Consider the following 22,984-nt stretch of genomic DNA (forward strand, 5'->3'; position numbering starts at 1 on the left):
TGAGCTACTGTGAACTACCTCACACTTCATCCTAGCTGCCCGAGCTTGTTTCACACTCCGGCCAGCTGTCTAAACCCTTGTCCAGCTTCCCTTAAGCTTGAACCTTCCTTGCCTTGGTTAAGTTTCAGCCTCTGATACCCTTAACCCACTTCCCGGACCATGATACGCCTTGCCTTAGGTCATTAGACCTGATTTGGTGCATCCCCTCGCACCATGGTCCATCCGGCCGATCCTATCTAGGATCGGGGACATGACAAGTCTCCCCCACTTGATAGGGATTCGTCCTCGAATCCAAACCAAGTGCATCCTTCACTTACATACTGATCATACCACTCAGGGTACTCAGCCTTCATTCTTGCCTCGGTTTTCCCAAGTGATAATGTCCTTTTGCCATTACTCTCTCCACACTACTCCTTGATCATAGGTACTGTCTTTCTTCCTTGTTGCCTTCTCTGCCCTATCTATGATTCGAACCGGCCTTGTCTCTAAGGTCAGGTTCTTACCAAGATCTTTGGGAATCTCAGGCAACACCACATCCTGCTCGGATAGACACTTCCTAGTTGGGACACATGGAACACATTGTGGTATGCATCCATTGCTGATGGCAAATCCAACTTGTATGCCACTGCGCCCACCTCTCTCCATGATCCTGAATGGACCCAAGTATCTAGGATCCAGTTTCCTTCTTCCAGAAACCCTGGTCCTGCCTCTGAAGGTAATCATCTTGAGATACACTAGGTCACCCCACCTCAAACTCAAGATGTTTCCTCCTCTTGTCCGCGTAGCTCTTCTGTCTATCCTGAGCCTCCTTCATCTTCTTTGACAAACTTGATCTTCTCTGTGGTCTCCTCCACAATCTCAGGACCAATCATGCTGCGCTCCCCCACTTGGGTCCAGCATAATGGTGTCCTGCATGGCCGCCCATACAAAGCCTCATATGGTGACATACCAATGCTTGTATGGAAGCTATTGTTGTAAGCAAACTCTACCAAAGGCAAGTGCTTCTCCCAGGTCTCTCCCCAGTCCAAAACACAAGCCCTTAGCATGTCCTCCAACGTCTGGATTGTTCTCTCTGACTGGCCATCAGTCTGAGGATGATAGCTGTACTCATGTGCACTCTTGTGCCTAAGGCCTTTTGGAAAGCTTGCCAAAAGTAGGATGTGAACCTCGGATCTCTATCCGACACAATGCTTGCAGGTACACCATGAAACCTCACTATTTCATTGATGTAAATCTGCACCAATCTCATCCACACCATCCCCCTTCTCTTGATTGCCAAGAAGTGAGCCGACTTGGTTAGCCTATCGACCACCACCCAAACAGCATCTTTCTTGTTCCTGGTCGTAGGGAAACCAGTCACAAAATCCATGGTGATGTGATCCCACTTCCATTCCGGAATGGGTAAACTTTGGAGTAGTCCACTGGGCACTTGGTGCTCCGCCTTGACCAATTGGCAAATGGGCACCTTGCCACCCACTCGGCCACATCAGTCTTCATGCGCACCCAATGGTAATACCTCTTCAAATCTCTGTACATCTTGTTCAGTCCAGGATGTACTGAGAACTTAGATCTATGAGCTTGCCTCATAATCTCCTCCTTGAGTTTCCCTATTGTTAGGAACACTTATCCTCCCATTAACCAAGATGGTACCATTGCTTGTGGTTTGGTACTCAGTCTTGTCATTGAGAGCAACCTTTTGAAGGTTCTCATCCAGCTTCTGAGCTGCACAAATCCTGGTAAGGAGATCGGCCTGATCCACTGCCTCTAACCCCAATGGCTCATCAGCACTAGCCAGTGTGTTAAGGTTGAGTGACCGGACCATCCCTTCCAATATGTCAGCCTCTTTCAGCTGAGACCTCAGCCCTTCTCCGGCTCAAAGCATCAGCCACTAAGTTGGCCTTCCCTGGATAGTAAGTTATGTCCAGATCATAATCTGCCACAAACTCCATCCACCTCCTTTGCCTTAGTTCAACTCAGGCTGAGTGAAGATATACTTCAGACTCTTATGGTCTGTAAGTATCTGAACCTTGGCACCAAAGATATGATCTCCAAATCTTCAGGGCAAACACCACAGCTGCCATCTCTAGGTCATGTGTGGGGTAATACCCTCATGCTTCCTCAATTGCCTTGAGGCGTATGCAATGACCTTCCCATGTTGGGTCAGTACACATCCTAATCCAGTAATGGAGGCGTCTGTGTACACCACATATGGTTGGTCCTCCTCAGGCAGGACAAGGACTGGTGCACTAGTAAGCATGTCCTTAAGCGCAGAGAAACTTCTCTCACACTCCTCAGACCATACAAACTTAACATCCTTTCCTGTCAACTGAGTCATAGGCTGTGCCAAGCTAGCAAAGCCCTTCACAAACTTCCTGTAGTAGCCGGCCAGCCCTAAGAAGCTTCTGACTTCTGTGGCATTCTTAGGCTGAGGCCATGCCTTTATGGCCACTACCTTCTCTGGATCAACAGACACACCTTCACTTGACACAATGTGTCCAAGGAAGCCAATGCTCTTCTGCCAGAAGCTACACTTGCTTAACTTAGCAAAGAGCTGCTGCTCTCTCAACCTCCCCAGCACAGCCCGAAGATGCCTTTCATGATCCTCCTTGCTCTTGGAGTATACAAGTATGTCATCTATAAAGATGATTACAAATTCATCCAAGAAGTCTCGGAAGGTACCATTCATCATCTTCTCATGAATGCTGCTGGTGCATTGGTCAGACCAAATGGCATAACCACAAACTCATAGTGCCGTACCTGGTTCTGAATGCAGTCTTCTTTATATCACTTGGTTCAATTGGGATCTGATGATACCCTGAAGCCAAGTCAATCTTAGAGAACCACTTTGCTCCCTTAAGCTGATCCAACAGCTCATCTATCCGAGGCAATGGGTACTTGTTCTTGATAGTAACCCTATTCAGCCCTCGATAGTCAATACACAGCCTAAAGCTACCATCCTTCTTCTTCACAAAGAGGACTGGTGCTCCCCAAGGCGACACACTAGGGCGTATGAAACCCTTATCCAACAACTCCTCTAGTTGTTTCTTTAGCTCGGCCATCTCAGCAGGAGCCATGCGGTAGGGACTTTTTGACATTGGGGCCGTCCCTGGTTCCAGTTCTATTATGAATGGGTCCTGACCTATCAGGGGGAATGCCCTGTGGAGACCTAAACACATCCTCAAACTCACTGACCAGCGGAATCCCGTCCGGGTTACCACCCCCAACAACCTCCTTAGTGGTGATTGTGGCAATATAAGCCTCACAACCCCGCTCAAGCATCCTTTTCCGCTTGGACTGCTGATACCACTAAGCATCCAGAGGTTGGACGAATACCTTGGAACCTGATCGGGGGTCCACACCCACTCTCAAACAGCACCCTCCCCCGGTGACAGTCTAAGGTGGCCCGATTCTTTCCAAGCCAGTCCATACCCAAGATCACCTCATGATTCTTGAGTTGGACCACAACAAGATCCACAGGCATTACCCTGTCCTGGATCACCACTGGGATATCCTTCACTCGTCCTAATGAGGGCATCAATTGGCCTCCAGCCGCACTCACTAGGGCCATCATCCCCTGTCCCAATCTGGAACAAACCCTTTCCGACCAAACATGGACTCACAAAACTATGTGTAGCTCCAGTGTCGAAAAGTACATGTGTTTCACACCACCAATACTTAGGGTCCCTACAGGAAACCCAATCTAAGCATCTAATCCATTCTAGGTTCCATACCATGCATTTCTAAAAATTTAAAAAGAATAAGATCAGATCATTACCAGTGATCGCCATGAAAGGCTTGGCCTCATCAGTGTCCTTAGACAACTCATAGACCCTTGGTGCAGAAGTCTGGCCACGGCTTGGTTCCGGCTTGCTAACCTCAGACTCATCCTGCCTGATCCAGCCTGAAGCTTAGGACAGTCCTTTCGGAAGTGTCCGGCCTTCCCACACTGGAAGCAAGTCCTAGAGTCACCACCAGCCGCTTGACCACGACTCTGATCTGGTCCAGGACAGTCCCGGACTGAGTGGTCCATCTTGCCACACCTTGTGCAAGCTCCCATAGCTCTCCAGCACTCACCACCATGGCGCCTTCCACACTTTTGGCACTCCGGCCTTCCACCTGAGGTCTTACCCTCATCACTTGAATCTCTCTTCCTCTTCCGGTCACCAGCATGACCAGTACCACTTGCCTGACTCCTATTCTTGAGTCTGGCCTCTTCAGCAAGGTTAGTCTCCAGCATTGCCATACGTTCCACCAACTCAGAGACAGTACGGAAGGTACGGACTGAGCAGTAGGTCCGGAGCTCGACCCTAAGGCCTCTTATGAACCTGCGGACCTGAACTTTCTCATCCTCCAACTCCTTACCCACATACTTCCTGAGCCGGTTGAACTCCTCTTCATACTCCCTGACTGACCTACGCCCTTGGGTCAAATCCAAGAACTTGGCCTCCAAACGATCCCATGCTTCAGCTGGGAAGTACTTGTGGTTGAACTCAACCTCAAAGTCAGAGAACTTCTCAATAGACCATTGGTGCGCTTGTCCACAGACAGCCACCAGTTGTGTGCATCTCCCTCCAGGAAGTGCACTGCTATGTCTCTCTGGTACTCCTCAGGGCACCTTGTAGACTTGAAGTTCCGGGCCAGCCTGTCCCTCCATTCATCCGCCTCCATAGGGTCAGCACTTCCAGCAAAATGCTTTGTCCCTAGGCGAGATATGTGCTCTAGCACCTTCAGGTAATCCACCTTACCAGATCTTCTAGCTGGCGGATCAAGTTCAATCACCTCATCAACTGGTGCAACTTGTCCAGCAGCTCCTGGTACCACCACCTGAACTTGTGGAGCTTGCCCCACGGATGAATTCACCAATGGAGTGATTACTTGGGTCATAGCCAGCATCTGACTACCCATGAGCCTGATTGCATCAAGCACCTCTTTCATGGTAGGTTCCACCAGCTGGTTTCCTTGGTTAGCTCCACCATTGGCTGCACCAATGCCTCGGCCGCCCTGATCACCAGCATGTGAGGACTCTCCCTCAGCCTCCATGTCATCTTGTAGCTGCCTTGCAGCTTCCTCAGCTTGCTCTTGCAGCTGTCTAGCTAGTTCAGCTTGCTCCAGCTGCTGCCTAGTCTCTTCAGCCGCCTTTTGCTGCTGTTCCACTAGCTCCATGAACCTCAGTCGGAATGATCCGAGCCAAAGGCAATCCAGTCGTACTGTCCACACCAATGCTTGGTTAGGCAGCACCACACTTGGATTGGCTCCATCCGCGCCACCTTGGCCAGATGCTCCAGCTCCATCCTTAGTCCTCTTGGACTTGCTCCGACTCTTACCACCCTTAGGAACATCAAAACAACACACAAGATCAATGTTAGTAACTCTTAACCAATGATCTATCAACCAGTTCCTAAAACAAAAAAAAAAAAAATCAAGCCTATACTGTGAGACTCCAGCCGGATGTGTGATGATCAAACCATAACCCCCAAGTCCTAGAATCAAGCATGCTCTGATACCAACTTGTAAGACCCGAACCTGGATCCTAAGACCCAACTGATCCGCGGCCTTAACCTAATCATCTAAGTGCAATTGGCCGGTTAATGTCCCAATATTTCTAAGTCATTTTCAAGTGATCTGAGGTTCATATTCAACTCATAAGCAATGCGGAAGCTAAGATAACATTCATTCTTATTAATATAAACCATGTGATCCATACAATGTAGTAATATCAATCAGTTTGCACAATAGGCTATCATAAGTTCAATACTATCTAAACACACATCACACATCCATCCTTGGCTTGAGTCTTCACAGCTCCTTGGCTTTCCCACGATCCTGACCAGATCCTGCAATCATATAAACCCATCAAATACACAATCAAACCGATATCCTAGCAACAAGTCTAGCAATGCATGGTTAAGTCCCTTAGAACTAGTTTCTGTCCCAAACCTTGACCCACTCGGATAGGTCTCTAAAATTATGCAAACACCATGATAAATCATGATAATTCACAACTAAGAGAATGGTCAAGTCAGAATCCACAGAACAGGTCCGGATCATACCGATCTCACCCTAGACCCGCCCCCATGGCCATAACTTACCATCTCTAAATCAGTGATATAAAATTATCCTTTCATCATGATAATTCATGAAAAATCCCAATTAAGAGATATATGAAGTCAGAATCCCCAAACCTCAACCGGAAGTAGGAGATCCAACCTTACATGCCCAACCAAGGCCATGGAGAGATTTCACGGAACACTCCATGCCCTGAGGGTCCGACCATGAGTTTAAACCCACGGACAACATCAATATAAATATTAAAAAAGAGATAGAATGGAAGAGAAGGGAGAACGGATGCAACCAACATCACTTGGTCCATGCGGACCATCCATCCGGACACACGGATCATGGCGATGGTAAGTGGTTAGCATCACTAACCTTAGGAGTGGCCGATGATGGGTTCTGATCCTTCCCACTAGCCTTCTCGGTTCCTCTTGTATCCATCTTCACACGGTTCCTTCCCACAACTCTTCCTTGGTCGCCGGTCAAGAACAATTCACCACCACACTCACACGGCCAACAAGTAAAACCGCCGGTCTCTTTCTCTCTTGGATTCTCTGGCAATTTTGGCAGAGTTTCCCCACTTTGTCTGAGATGAATAAATCGATGACCAGAGCCCTCTATTTATAGAGAAAGGTCCGCCAACTGCCTTTGGGCGAACCGGTGCGAAGATTGGCCGAATGGGCACATGTGGGAATCAACGCATCCCTTTGTCCCAACCGCCTCTCAACCGCCATCCCAACTGCTTCTCTTCATCGATCAGCATCAGCTAGCACTTGACCAAGTGTCTAGTTGCACCACCAGCTCACTTGGCCTCCCGGACCGCACCACCATCCCACCGGACCATAACCGTCCATGGTCCGGTCACACCATCTCAACTCATAACACTCCCCCAAGCTGAGATGAGCTGACCACTAGTGTCACCAGCTGAGTGAGCTAACACTCCAGCTACTGGAGCTGACCAGCACTCCTGTGAGCTACTGTGAACTACCTCACACTTCATCCTAGCTGCCCGAGCTTGTTTCACACTCCGGCCAGCTGTCTAAACCCTTGTCCAGCTTCCTTAAGCTTGAACCTTCCTTGCCTCGGTTAAGTTTCAGCCTCCTGATACCCTTAACCCACTTCCTCGGACCATGATACGCCTTGTCTTAGGTCATTAGACCTGATTTGGTGCATCCCCTCGCACCATGGTCCATCCGGCCGATCCTATCTAGGATCGGGGACATGACAGTACTCATGTGCACTCTTGTGCCTAAGGCCTTTTGAAGCTTGCCAAAAGTAAGATGTGAACCTCAGATCTCTATCCGACACAATGCTTGCAGGTACACATGAAACCTCACTATTTCATTGATGTAAATCTGCACAATCTCATCCACACCATCCCCCTTCTTGATTGCCAAGAAGTGAGCCGACTTGGTTAGCCTATCGACCACCACCCAAACAGCATCCTTCTTGTTTCTGGTCGTAGGGAAACCAGTCACAAAATCCATGGTGATGTGATCCCACTTCCATTCTGGAATGGGTAAGCTTTGGAGTAGACCACTGGGCACTGGTGCTCCGCCTTGACCAATTGGAAAATGGGAAACTTTGCCACCCACTCGGCCACATCAGTCTTCATGCGCACCCAATGGTAATACCTCTTCAAATCTCTGTACATCTTGTTCAGTCCAGGATGTACTGAGAACTTAGATCTATGAGCTTGCCTCATAATCTCTTCCTTGAGTTCCCTATTGTTAGGAACACTTATCCTCCCATTGACCAAGATGGTACCATTGCTTGTGATTTGGTACTCAGTCTTGTCATTGAGAGCAACCTTTTGAAGGTTCTCATCCAGCTTCTGAGCTGCACAAATCCTGGTAAGGAGATCGGCCTGATCCAGTGCCTCCAACCCCAATGGCTCATCAGCACTAGCCAGTGTGTTAAGGTTGAGTGACCGGACCATCCCTTCCAATATATCAGCCTCCTTCTCAGCTGAAACCTCAGCCCTTCCCCGGCTCAAAGCATCAGCCACTAAGTTGGCCTTCCCTGGATAGTAAGTTATGTCCAGATCATAATCTGCCACAAACTCCATCCACCTTCTTTGCCTTAAGTTCAACTCAGGCTGGGTGAAGATATACTTCAGACTCTTGTGGTCTGTAAGTATCTGAACCTTGGCACCATATAGATATGATCTCCAAATCTTCAGGGCAAACACCACTGCTGCCATCTCCAGATCATGTGTGGGGTAATTACCCTCTTGCTTCCTCAACTGTTGTGAGGCATAAGCAATGACCTTTCCATGTTGGGTCAGTACACAGCCTAGTCCAGTAATGGAGGCGTCTGTGTACACCACATATGGTTGGTCCTCCTCAGGCAGGACAAGGACTGGTGCACTAGTAAGCATGTCCTTAAGCGCGGAGAAACTCCTCTCACACTCTTCTGACCACACAAACTTAACATCCTTTCCTGTCAACTGAGTCATAGGCTGTGCCAAACTAGCAAAGCCCTTCACAAACTTTCTGTAGTAGCCGGCTAGCCCTAAGAAGCTCCTGACTTCTGTGGCATTCTTAGGCTGAGGCCATGCCTTTATGGCTACTACCTTCTCCGGATCAACAGACACACCTTCACTTGACACAATGTGTCCAAGGAAGCCAATGCTCTTCTGCCAGAAGCTACACTTGCTTAACTTAGCAAAGAGCTGCTGCTCTTTCAATCTTTCCAGCACAGCCCGGTGATGCCTTTCATGATCCTCCTTGCTCTTGGAATATACAAGTATGTCATCTATAAAGATGATTACAAATTCATCCAAGAAGTCTCGGAAGGTACCATTCATCATCTTCATGAATGCTGCTGGGGCATTGGTCAGACCAAATGGCATAACCACAAACTCATAGTGGCCATACCTGGTTCTGAATGCAGTCTTCTTTATATCACTTGGTTCAATTGGAATCTGATGATACCCTGAAGCCAAGTCAATCTTAGAGAACCACTTTGCTCCCTTAAGCTGATCCAACAGCTCATCTATCCGAGGCAATGGGTACTTATTCTTGATAGTAACCCTATTCAGCCCTCGATAGTCAATACACAGCCTAAAGCTACCATCCTTCTTCTTCACAAAGAGGACTGGTGCTCCCCAAGGCGACACACTAGGGCGTATGAAACCCTTGTCCAACAACTCCTCTAGTTGTTTCTTTAGCTCGGCCATCTCAGCAGGAGCCATGCGGTAGGGACTTTTTGACATTGGGGCCGTCCCTGGTTCCAGTTCTATTATGAATGGGTCTGACCTATCAGGGGGAATGCCCTGTGGAGACCTAAACACATCCTCAAACTCACTGACCAGCGGAATCCCGTCCGGGTTACCACCCCCAACAACCTCCTTAGTGGTGATTGTGGCAATATAAGCCTCACAACCCCGCTCAAGCATCCTTTCCGCTTGGACTGCTGATACCACTAAGCATCCAGAGGTTGGACGAATACCTTGGAACCTGATCGGGGGTCCACACCCACTCTCAAACAGCACCCTCCCCTGGTGACAGTCTAAGGTGGCCTGATTCTTTCCAAGCCAGTCCATACCCAAGATCACCTCATGATTCTTGAGTTGGACCACAACAAGATCCACAGGCATTACCCTGTCCTGGATCACCACTGGGATGTCCTTCAATCGTCCTAATGAGGGCATCAATTGGCCTCCAGCCGCACTCACTAGGCCAGGATCATCTCCTGTCTCAATCTGGAACAAACCCTTTCCGACCAAACATGGACTCACAAAACTATGTGTAGCTCCAGGGTCGAAAAGTACATGTGTTTCCACACCACCAATACTTAGGGTCCCTACTGGAAACCCAATCTAAGCATCTAATCCATTCTAGGTTCCATACCATGCATTTCTAAAAATTTAAAAGAATGAGATCAGATCATTACCAGTGATCGCCATGAAAGGCTTGGCCTCATCAGTGTCCTTAGACAACTCATAGACCCTTGGTGCAGATGTCTGGCCACGGCTTGGTTCTGGCTTGCTAACCTCAGACTTCATCCTGCCTGATCCAGCCTGAAGCTTAGGACAGTCCTTTCGGAAGTGTCCGGCCTTCCCACACTGGAAACAAGTCATAGAGTCACCACCAGCCGCTTGACCACGACTCTGATCTGGTCCAGGACAGTCCCGAACTGAGTGGTCCATCTTGCCACACCTTGTGCAAGCTCCCATAGCTCTCCAGCACTCACCACCATGGCGCCTTCCACACTTTTGGCACTTCGGCCTTCCACCTGAGGACTTGCCCTCATCACTTGAATCTCTCTTTCTCTTCCGGTCACCAGCATGACCAGTACCACTTGCCTGACTCCTAGTCTTGAGTCTGGCCTCTTCAGCAAGGTTAGTTTCCAGCATTGCCGTGCGCTCCACCAACTCAGAGACAGTACGGAAGGTACGGATTGAGCAGTAGGTCCGGAGTTTGACCCTAAGGCCTCCTATGAACCTGCGGACCTGAACCTTCTCATCCTCCAACTCCTTACCTACATACTTCCTGAGCCGGTTGAACTCCTCTTCATACTCCCTGACTGACCTGCGCCCTTGAGTCAGGTCCAAGAACTTGGCCTCCAAACGATCCCATGCTTCAGCCGGGAAGTACTTGTGGTTGAACTCAACCCCAAAGTCTGAGAACTTCTCAATAGAACCATTGGTGCGCTTGTCCACAGACAGCCACCAGTTGTGTGCATCTCCCTCCAGGAAGTGCACTGCTATGTCTCTTTGGTACTCCTCAGGGCACCTTGTAGACTTGAAGTTTCGGGCCAGCCTGTCCCTCCATTCATCCGCCTCCATAGGATCAGCACTTCCAGCAAAGTGCTTTGTCCCTAGGCGAGATATGTGCTCCAGCACCTTCAGGTAATCCACCTTACCAGCTCTTCTAGCTGGTGGATCGAGTTCAATCACCTCATCAACCGGTGCAACTCGTCCAGCAGCTTCTGGTACCACCACCTGAACTTGTGGAGCTTGCCCCACTGATGAATTCACCAATGGAGTGATCACTTGGGTCATAGCCAGCATCTGACTACCCATGAGCCTGATTGCATCAAGCACCTCTTTCATGGAAGGTTCCACCAGCTGATTTCCTTGGTTGGCTCCAACATTGGCTGCACCAATGCCACGGCCGCCCTGATCACCAGCATGTGAGGACTCTCCCTCCACCTCCATGTCATCTTGCAGCTGCCTTGCAGCTTCCTCAGCTTGCTCTTGCAGCTGCCTTGCTAGCTCAGCTTGTACCAGCTGCTGTCTAGTCTCCTCAGCTGCCTTTTGCTGCTGTTCAGCTAGACTTCCTTGAACCTCAGTCGGAATGATCCGAGCCCGAGGCAATCCAGTTGCACTGTCCACGCCAATGCTTGGGTTAGGCAGCACCACACTTGGATTGGCTCCATCCGCGCCACCTTGGCCAGATGCTCCAGCTCCATCCTTAGCCCTCTTGGACTTGCTCCGACTCTTACCACCCTTAGGAGTATCAAAAACAACACACAAGATCAATGTTAGTAACACTTAACCAATGATCCATCAAAACAGTTCCTAAGACCAAAAACAAATCAAGCCCTATACTGTGAGACCCCAGCCGGATGTGTGATGATCAAACCATAACCCCAAGTCCTAGAATCAAGCATGCTCTGATACCAACTTGTAAGACCCGAACCTGGATCCCAAGATCCAACTGATCCGCGGCCTTAACCTAATCATCTAAGTGCAATTGACCAGTTTATGTCCAAATAATTCTAAGTCATTTTCAAGTGATCTGAGGTTCATATACAATTCATAAGCAATGCGGAAGCTAAGATAAACATTCATTTTATTAATATAAAACATGTGATCCATACAATGTAGTAATATCAATCAGTTTGCACAATAGGCTATCATAAGTTCCATACTATCTAAACACACATCACACATCCATCCTTGGCTTGAGTCTTCACAGCTCCTTGGCTTTCCCACGATTCTGACCAGATCCTGCATTCATATAAATCTCATCAAATACACAATCAAACCGATATCCTAGCAACAAGTCTAGCAATGCATGGTTAAGTCCTTTAGAACTAGTTTTTGTCCCAATACTTGACCCACTCGGATAGGTCTCCAAAAACTAAATAAAATTCATGATAAATCATGATAATTCACAACTAAGAGAATGGTCAAGTCAGATTTCTCAGAACAGGTCTGGATCATACCGATCTCAACCTAGAACAGCCCCCATGGCCATAACTGACCACCTCTAAATCAGTGATATAAAATTATCCTTTCATCATGATAATTCATGATAAATCACAATTAAGAGATATATGAAGTCGGAATCCCCAAACCTCAACCGGAAGTAGGAGATCCAACCTTACATGCCCAACCAAGGCCATGGAGAGATTACACTGACCAATCCATGTCTTGGCGGCCTGACCATGAGTCTAAACTCATGAAAAACATCAGAATATATAATAAAAGAGATAGAATGACAGAGAGGGAAGAACGGATGCAACCAACATCACTTGGTCCATGCGAACCATCCATCCGGACTCATGGATCATGGCGATGGTAAATGGTTAGCATCACTAACCTTAGGAGTGGCCGACGATGGGTTCTGGTCCTTCCCACTAGCCTTCTCGGTTCCTCCTGTATCCATCTTCCCACGGTTCCTTCCTGCAACTTTTCCTTGGTCGCCGGTCAAGAACAAATCACACCACACTCACACGGCCAAACAAGCAAACCGCCGGTCTCTTTCTCTCTTGGATTCTCTGGCAATTTTGGCAGAGTTTCCCCTCTTTGTCTGATGACAAATATCAATGCCCAAGGTCTCTATTTATAGAGGAAGGCGTGGATAACTGCCTTTGGGCGAGCGGGTGGGAGTGATTGGCCGAATGGCCACCAAAGGAAACAACGCACCCTTTTGGTCCAACCGCCTCTCAACTGCCATCCCAACTGCTTCCCCACATCGATCATCATCAGCTAGCATCTGACCAAGTGTCTAGCTGCACCACCAGCACCCTTGGCCTCACCGGACCGCACCACCATCCCACCGGACCATAACCGCCCATGGTCCGGTCACACCATCTCAACTCATAACACTCCTCCAAGCTGAGATAAGCTGATCACTAGTGTCACCAGCTGAGTGAGCTAACACTCCAGCTACCGGAGCTGACCAGAACTCTTGTGAGCTACTGTGAGCTCCCACACACTTCATCCTAGCTCCCCGAGCTTGTTTCACACTCCGGACAACTGTCTAAACCCTTGTCCAGCTTCCTTAAGCTTGAACCTTCTTGCCTTGGTTAAGTTTCAGCCTTCTGATACCCTTAACCCACTTCCCGGACCATGATACGCTTTGACTTAGGTCATTAGACCTGATTTGGTGCATCACCTCGCACCATGGTCCCTCCGGCCGATCCTATCTAGGATCGGGGACATGACATGCAGTGTAGAAATCAGTTTCATGGGAAATCAATGGAAGGAAAGATTGGTGTGGCCCATGGAGGGATCTTATCACATCTTATCAAAATTGGAAGTATATGATAAGACTTGATAAAGGCGTGTGCAAGAAAAGCAAGGCCGAACATGATAAGAGAAAGTACAAGATCTAATAAGATCTAAGTATGAGGAAAGAGGCGGATCATAGTTGATCTAACTCATTCATATGGGATGATAATTAAATGGTATACATCGGATGGTGACTCATGGAGCATCATGGGTTGGTGTTGGGTTGGATTATGTTGTGAATAATTGATCTGGTTCATGGAGAAACCTTACATGGGTCCTACTAGATGAGGACCGTGTGGGAGGGGGGGGGTGGGGGAATGTCCAATTCGTTTAGATTAAGAAGTAAGCCATGGGGAAGAGTAAGGCTAATATTAGGTGGCATGGAACACTAGTATTGGGGTGGGTGTGATTATGGAAGGAAGGCCGAGTATGATCTGATCATGGGTGAGTTGATATACCATGAATTTTACCCACTTTTAGTCATGGTATATAAGTGTTTTAGAATATATTATATGAGTTTGGAGTCTATTTAGAGTATTTACAGGTTCAGGGACGATTTGGAGAAAAGTGGTGATGTTAATGCCTTTTGGAGTCTTTCAAAATGCAGAACTGCACAGACGTATCAGTCAGCATTCTACCTAAGGTATGACAGATCAACTAGGTCTGAAGGTAGAACCTTCCAAAGAATCATTCACTTTTGTGGATTGTTCTAGGATGAATTCAAGAGGAATCATCAGAGACCTCGAGGTGCAGATTGGTAATGCCCTAGTTCCAGTTGACTTCCATGTCATTGACATCAAGCTGAATTGGAATTCTTCTCTACTGCTTGGAAGAGCTTTCTTAGCAACCGTAGGAGCTGTTTGCAACTTGCAGAGAAATCAGTTGTGTCTGACACTTATTGATCTGAAGGCTCACTATGATCCAGTCAGAGTTGTCAAGTCACACACGTCCTGCAAGGAAGCTACAAATGATCAAAAACTCGTTGTAATGTGCTACTGTGCAGACGAGTACGAGACAAAATATTCTGAATTGATCGACACCAATACGACGGCATCGATCGACACACATCATCACTCGATCGATACTCATTATCACACATCGATAGACAATACCCATATGTACGAAGTAGATGATTTTCTAGGTAACTATTCAGATTCGAGTTGGGAGAACGACTACTACCAGCCTACAATCGCAGTAGAGATTGCAGAGATCAGAGATGATACGTGATGAGGATTACACAAAGGAAAGAGAAATTGAATACTCATGCTTTCGAAGAGAAGAGGAACACACCACACATGTATCCCACCCATTCATACCAGCAGATCATGCCATAACAGATACATATTCATATTCAGAGGATTATGGGGAAAGCAGCAGTCTCAATCACATCTCCAGAGCAGACAAGGACAAATCGATCGATATCAACATCATTCGTTCGATCGACACCAACATCAACACGATCGATAACCACCACAGTACATCGATCGATAGGTCACCTACAGCTGAACGAGATGATTGGCAAGCACACAGCTATTCAATCTTTGCCCTAGAAGCTGTTTCATCATCCCAACATCTGGAAGAATATGACGAGGTTTGTGAGGAGGACGAGCTACAGATCTCCCAAGTGTTCTTACTGAAGATAGATTTCCACACCATTCTCATGGAATCGGAGCATTAGCATCGATCGACGTAGGACATTCCACATCGATCGACATAAGTCATCAACGAGCATAACGTGCACACACCAAACTGATCGATACAAAGGCAACCGACATTGAGGAAAAATGAATTACAAAATTGGAAGTTGGGCTGGTAATCACTATAAAGAGAGTATCGGCATAGAGGAAACATCAACTATCATAGGAGCATACAAGATGCATCAGCAACCTTATAATCCAAAACCCTATAGAGAAGGAGTCGATTACCAACATCCCCATCGATCAGACAACAAGCAATCTATCGACGAGCACCATGCCACATCGATCGACGACTATCCAGACCCACGACTTGAAGTAAGAGCAAACGGTAATACACATCATAATTTTGTAACACCAGATGAGTTTGGTATTTTCAGGGATCCAAAAGGCTATGCAAAAGAATTAGATGGACGATTTCTACAAGTCTCAAGAGAATATATTGCAGACATTCTTGCCATCGCCAATGGACCAAAGAACCTCTTCACCCAACAATGCAATCCAAAGCACCAACAGCGTATTCCATACGAGCTCTTTGCTACAGCCTGTGGAGTAGGGCTTCATTTCGAAAACCAGAACCGAGCCAGAAAACACAAATCGATTGATAGGCACACTGCCACATCGATCGACAGCCTTTCCAGAACACCGACCGACAGAAGATACCCACCATCGATCGACATACACTTCGAGTTCAAAAAACGAGCTTACAATCGATATGGAGTAAGGAAATTCGAATGGGAACAAAAAGATGAGTATGGAGTCTACAGAGATGACAAGGGATATGCAAGTGGAATAGATGGTTACATCATCTGCATCTCCAAAAATGATATAAAATATTTACATGAGAGAGGTTCGCTATATGAGCACTCATTCATCTGCCTACCAGAGCATAGAGGGAAATTCACTTAGTCTACACTACCAGATACTTACAGCAGAGCAGATATGGACGAGAAACTCAGTGGAATCTACATATTTCACGAGGAATCACTGAATGATTTCAAGTGGAGACTTGACAGTATCTATGATCCACTAGATAACAAGATTACTTGGCTAACTACATGTATGGAGGAACTTAAGGAAGATATTGCTACTATGGAGGAGCAGAAAGCAAAAGAAGCTGCAGCATGGAAGTCATGGAAACTTACAACATCAACCGATGACCCTTGGATGCCATCGGTCAACAAGGAACACTACGCATTGATCGACATCAACACTAAAAAATTGATTGATAACCGCTTTGCAGCATTGGAAGATAAGTTACATTCTTTTGAAGAAAGAATTGGTAGTTCTTACTACACGATGAGTAATGACTTGGATGCATTAGCTACACGTATGGACGCATTGCAGCAAGAGATGGACACGATTCAGAGACAACTTGATTTTCAAGAGGAAACATCTCCATCGAATGACATGATGACTCAACCATCGATCGATATTCAGAAAGCAACAGCACCAGTCATATCAACATCGGTCGACAGCAACATTAACCCATCGATCGACGACAAGCATCCATCACAGAGCATTTCTATCAAAGATGAGATATTCTCAAGCATCAAGATGGATAACCAATGGGAGGAAGAATCCCTAAAGAAGAAACTTGATGAATTCTATTGCACACTTGACAACAATATCAACTGGATAACCAAGAGGAGTGAGTTGATGCAAAAAGAATTGGATATACTCCGCGAAAAAGAAGAGTACCGCCAGAAGAAATCTTTATCGAACGATACGGAGAATACGACATTGATTGACATGAAGCAACAGCACAACAAGAGAAGTTCTGAGCTGAAACGAAGAAGGAAGCCAAGCTGGAAAGATGGATTCACAGATACACCAGCAGACACAGTAACCCAACCAGGAGAAGCTACCTACACCAAAGAAGAAGTTGACAAGTAACCCAACCAGGAGAAGCTACCTACACCAAAGAAGAAGTTGACAAGATGGTAGCAGAGATCTATGAAGCCTTAGGAAATTTAGAGGATGGGTACTACAAGAAGTTTGAGGATATCTACTTTCCCTTCGACAGCAGCATCAGTACTTTGCACTCATGGACAAAGAGCATACAGAAAGAGGTAAAGGCTATTCAGAGGCAACTTGCAATTCGTCCTAAGATATGCACATCGATCGATAAGCTATCACCAGGATCGATCGACGTGATTGAACCATCATCGATCGATATACAAGACACAACATCGAGCGACGCCGAGACATTACCAGTCAACGAGAAGTTTCAACACGATATAATGGTTGAATTTGATTCTATGCAAGAGGAGATGAAGGAACTATCAGAGTATACTTATGACAAGCTTGGAAAGCATTAGTTCAACATTGAGTGTCTTGAGGAGAAGCTACAGATATTAGCAGATGCAACATCAGAGATGAACGATAGATGGACTAGATCAGATGATGCCACAAGTAGCTTCATTGCAACATGGTCCAGATCGAGCAGAGACGAAGTGGACGCTTGTTACCCAACAAACAACTGCTTTCAACCACACTAAGCCATTCAACCACCAAAATCAAGCTAAATGACTATAAGAAAGCGCTGAGTGGGAGGAGACAACCCACATTAGGTAATTCTACTTAGTTTTATTCATTACTAATATTTATTTTGGTTTCTATTTTTATGCAGGTAAAAAAAACAGGATCCGAGTAGACGTTTGCCATCTCTATCGACCGATGCAATCCAGTCGACATCGATTGACATCATCACATCAGCCACGATCGACATGCACTCACCTACATCTATCAATATGGTATCGGTCAGGTATAACGTTCTAACTTCTTAAATTTAGTACTTATGCTTTAAAAAAAAAATTCTGATTGTTTTACACTGGGGACAGTGTAATTTAAGTTTGGGGGTATTATTAATGATTATCTACTATTATGATTCTTAAAATGTTTTCAAAAAGTTTTTATTGAGTCAAGAAGTGGATGATGATCTATTTTTGATTTAATACTTGTCATCTAACCACTCTTTAGACCAGTCTTAGATTTACTTACTGCAGAAGTACTAGAGATACTAAAGTGGACCAACCTGTCAACTATGTTTGCACTTGTTGAGAGTGTTTGAAGGAACCAAAGCTAACCTCCAACATAATATTGATTTGATTTGCTTGTCTTGGGGCTTGGTATACAAGGGATCTAAATTCTCTTGCGAGTCTGGAAGGTAAAAATTTGTGTGTTTCTGGTTCCCTTCCTTCTCTCTCTTCGGCATCTCAAAGATCTAAGTTTATAAAGAAAAGATTGAGATGATTTCTTGAGAGGCAGAGGGGTAGGTAAATTACCTATGACCCCATTATTATAAATCACAGGGATGATCACACATTGTGGAAATGAGTGATTGGTAAATTACATGCGACCCCATTATTCGCTACACTTTTTAAAAATGTACTAGATCTTGACCCGTGCGACCGCACGGGTATTAATTTTCAGTTTTAGTTTTTATTTATTTATACTGAATAGTATATTTATAATATTTGATCATTTTATATTGACTAAGCCAGGGATGAGTATTTAGGTATCCACTCGAATTCGGTTAAAATCTATTCGGGTTTGAGATTTTTGAGTTTAAAAACTCTAGCTCTATTCGGGTATTTATAAGCTTTGGTTCCGATTTGATTTGAATCTTTGCGGGTTTGATAACCCGTTTAAACTATTTTAAATTTTTTTAAATTTATATATATTTAAATATCGTTAAATCTAAAAAAATATATAACATGTAAATTTGAGTAATGTAAGCTAAAGTACGTAAATTAAAAATTAAAATAGGTTTAACTTGAATATTTGGATGAAGAATAAATATATATTTTAAGTTTTTTTTGGTGTTTTGATTATTATTTATCTACTTTAGATATTTACTTTTGACTGTTTTTATATTTCAAATATTTTAAACAACTTAAAATAGCTTATATTTGGATATTAACTCGAAAAATAGCTAACATATTGAAGTATATAAATATGATTTAAATACATTCAAATATCCGAAATATTTCGTTCGGATAAGGTTTAGTTATGGTTATCTAGATACCAAAATGGTAAATCTGTTTGGATATTATCTAGTTTCGGTTCAAATTTGGTAATATTTTTTTCGTTTAGATTTGTTCAATGAAGAGTTGATATTATAATTTCCATGAATTGTTTGTCCAATAAAAATATTTTTTTTTTTGAATTTGACACTGATTTAATTGAGAAGTTAATGAAGTGTATTTAATTCAAATTTAATTAAAAAAACACATTAATGTAAGTGGAAAAGACAAAGCATTAAAATAGGAAGTATTATTTAATTGTGTATTTAATTCAAATTTAATTTTGGAAAACATATTAATCAAAGTGGAAAAGATAATATTAAAATAGGAAATAATATTTAATGTCAGTGGCATGGAAGTGTAAATAAAACTGAAAACTAAGGGTTATTTTATATGGGTACTTCTTTTTTAATAATATAGATGAGTTACAAAATGCAGCAATGTCAATGAGATGAACTAGGTGTCATGCATCAACATCGAAATTCATTGAGATTGAAACTAATAGAGATTCAGAGAAGAGAGCAGAGGGGAGAAAGAGATCATAGAAGACTACATGTGTGCTCAGAAACTTGCTTGAGTTGAATCCATGTGTCCTTTGATCGATACTCCCATGGTAAAGCCTACACTTTTATTTTATGCAAGAAATGAGGTTAGTTGAGGAGATTTTCATACATGATTATTTGAGTTGTTTAACTAGGTGAATTTGGTTGATATACTAGGATATTGTATAATGTGCTTCTAAGGTTATGATGTATATGATTTGGCTTGCACTACTAGAGAGATGATGACTGAATTTTAAAATCTATTGAGTCCCTGCTGTTTTGAAACCTCTTTCAGAGAGATTACATGTTGGGTTTGCTTGAAGACAAGCAAAAGGGTGAGTCTTGAGGAGTTGATATAACATGGATTGACATAATTTTAGCCATGGTATATAGAAGTTTTAGGATTGATTAACCATGTTTTGGAGTCTAGATAGTATATTTACAGGTTTGTAGTGATTGGAGAGAAGATGGTGATTTTGGAGCATTTTAGAGATTTCACCCGAGATGACCATATCGACCAGCGTTTGAGGTCGACACAGAGAGATTCATATCAATCAATGCACACCCTGTGACATCGATCGATGGCGAGAACGTATAAGCCATGTTTGGTCACAGCCAACTTGAAGCCCAAGATTTCGACTAATTACCAAACTACCTCTGACGAGTTTTAACCTGATATTTATACCTTGCCAAAGTGTTAGAAGCAAAAGAGAGCTTTCTTGTATTCTTATTTTTACGGCTAAAGGTTTTCTAGGATTTTTAGTATTGGAGAGAAGATCCAAAGATATTTGTGATTGGAACTTCATTATCTATTCTTTCTATCTATTATATTCTATGTGTTTCTATTTAATGTTTATGATATTTTGTTTAGCTATGTCTGAGTAAACTACTTGTTAGGTTTAGGGTCAAATAGGTTTTGAGGGATTAGCCCAAAATATGAATTCTTTAGTTGCGACATTCATCTTTGAATGATTTTTCTTAATGCTTGTTTAGGATTAGCTAAACTACACTTGAGTAGTGGATTCTTCCTCTGATCTATCTTCTCTGAGTTAGGACTTGCTAGAAACAAGCGAGACCTGATTTAGCAACCCTAGTGAACTGCTATCAACCCACGCATAAAGCTTACTAGAAGCGTATCGATCGATTCTCCTATAGAGATATCGATCGATAAGACGAAAGGCATATCGGTCAATTCTCATATAGAGACATCAATCGATGCTTTCCTACCTGTGATAACATAAGTTGGAGGAATATGGATCTAGTAATAGATTACCCAAGAAACGAGAGTTGATCAGTTGTTGCTATTGTTGAGTTCTTTAATATCATGCAAGCATCTCATATAAGCATTCATATGATTATAATCCTGATTACCTGAATAGAAACCCTAAGTCTAGCGCCTTCATCATAATTGTTAAATCCCAAATCAATCAATCAAGCAATTGTCTTGTTCACTGTTTTAGTTTACTTGCAATTTACTGCCTTTAAATCTTCAACCTAGCTTAGTTTAATAAGATCTAGTGTTTGCCCCAGCTCCATGTGGATTCGATCCTTAAATACTACAACTTGACCTCTTTTAATAAAAGTATAGTTGCTCTACGGTAATTTGAGCACGTATCAATCTTATGCTTTAAGTTCAATTCATGATTTAGACAATGATGTATTATGGCATGCTAAGCTAGGTCATCCTCACTCTAGAGCACTGAACCTATTTTTGACTAATGTTTCTTTTAAAAATGATGGTTGTGAGGCATGTATTCTTGGCAAACATTGTAAGTCTGTCTTCCCCAAGTCATCTACTATCTATGAAAACTGATTGGATCTTATACATTCTGATTTTGGACTGCACCATGCAAATCTATGGAGAATCATTGATATTTTGTAACATTTTATAGATCAAAAATCTAAATATATTTGGTTAACTTTTTTCTTGAGCAAAATACATGTGGTTAACTATGATTTCAAACTAAAGATAGAGTACTGGATGCTTGCTTTTATTAATTTCCAGACCTATATAACCAATCACTTTAATGCTAAGATCAAAGTATTCAGGCCAGAAGAGGGGGGATATACAAGCAATGCTGTCAAAAACCACTTAGCTAAACAAGAGATTATTCATCAAACCAGCTACCCATAGACACCACAACAGAATAGTGTAGATGAGAGGAAGAATAGACATCTCATGGAGGTAGCAAGGTGTATGATGTTCTACACCAATGTGCCCAAGCGATTTTGGAGTGTTGCTGTCATGACAGCATGCTACCTGATCAACAGAACCCCAACAAGGGTCCTTGATGATCTCACATCATATGAGGTATTGAACAAAAGAAAAACCCTATCTTAATCACTTGCGCATATTTGGGTGTTTGTGCTATGTCTTACAGCCAGGTGAGCAGAGGAATAAGATTGAGGCAAGAAATACTAAGGTTGTGTTCCTTGGCTATTCACCTACCCAAAAAGGCTACAAGTGCTATGATCCAGAATTAATAATGGTGCTTGTCTCCAGAGATGTAAAGTTTGTGGAATCAAGAGAATATTATGAAGAGAAGAGTTGAGACAAGCTCAAGGACCTCTCCAAAACATCCTCTGATAGGGCAGACAATCTGAGGCGCATCATGGAGTCTTGGCATCAGTATTGCACAAACCAAACCAAGAAGCAAGATCAACAAACAATCATAATAGTGGACATGTCAGGAAGAAAGACAGGGTCTAGAAACTGTGATTGAAGAGGTTGATCAAGCTCGAGATGATTCCCATCCTAATCCTAAAGCGAGGAGTCAAGAAGAAGAACCACATACTAGTGAGGTTCATGATCAGGATGAGAGACAACAGGAAGGGATAGTAGAGCAGCAAACTAAGCAAAGTGTGGAGGCTGAGAAAAAATCCATCCAACTGGAGAAACACAAGAATTTACTTCAACAGTCAAACAATAGCTCATCCCATTCAAGCAGTCTACTCTCTTGCTCATTATCCAATGGAGCATCAGGCGTTTATCACTAGCATAGATCAAGAGTACATTCCAAAGACTTATGAAGAAGCAATGAAACTTTATGAATGGAGAGACTCTGTTGGAGATGAGATCAATGCCATGATCAAGAATGATACATGGTATGAAACTGAGCTCACCAAGGGCAAGAATGCAGTGACAAGCAGGTTGCTCTTAACCATCAAATATCTAGAAAATGGAAAACCAGAAAAGAG

The 22,984-nt window shown here is 44.0% G+C and overlaps 1 protein-coding gene across 1 annotated transcript; it reads left to right on the forward strand.

The window, feature by feature from the left end:
- The first annotated feature begins 13,881 nt into the window (after positions 1 to 13,881).
- LOC130512396 (uncharacterized) lies at positions 13,882 to 20,796 on the forward strand. The gene is made up of 2 exons (XM_057010343.1): positions 13,882 to 17,983; positions 19,683 to 20,796. Exon 1 carries the CDS (start codon positions 16,159 to 16,161, stop codon positions 17,110 to 17,112), a length of 954 nt encoding a protein of 317 aa, XP_056866323.1. The 5' UTR covers positions 13,882 to 16,158; the 3' UTR covers positions 17,113 to 17,983; positions 19,683 to 20,796.
- Positions 20,797 to 22,984: the final 2,188 nt, after the last annotated feature.

This window comes from Raphanus sativus, chromosome 5, assembly GCF_000801105.2.
Source record: "Raphanus sativus cultivar WK10039 chromosome 5, ASM80110v3, whole genome shotgun sequence".
NCBI classification, from domain to species: Eukaryota; Viridiplantae; Streptophyta; class Magnoliopsida; order Brassicales; family Brassicaceae; genus Raphanus; species Raphanus sativus.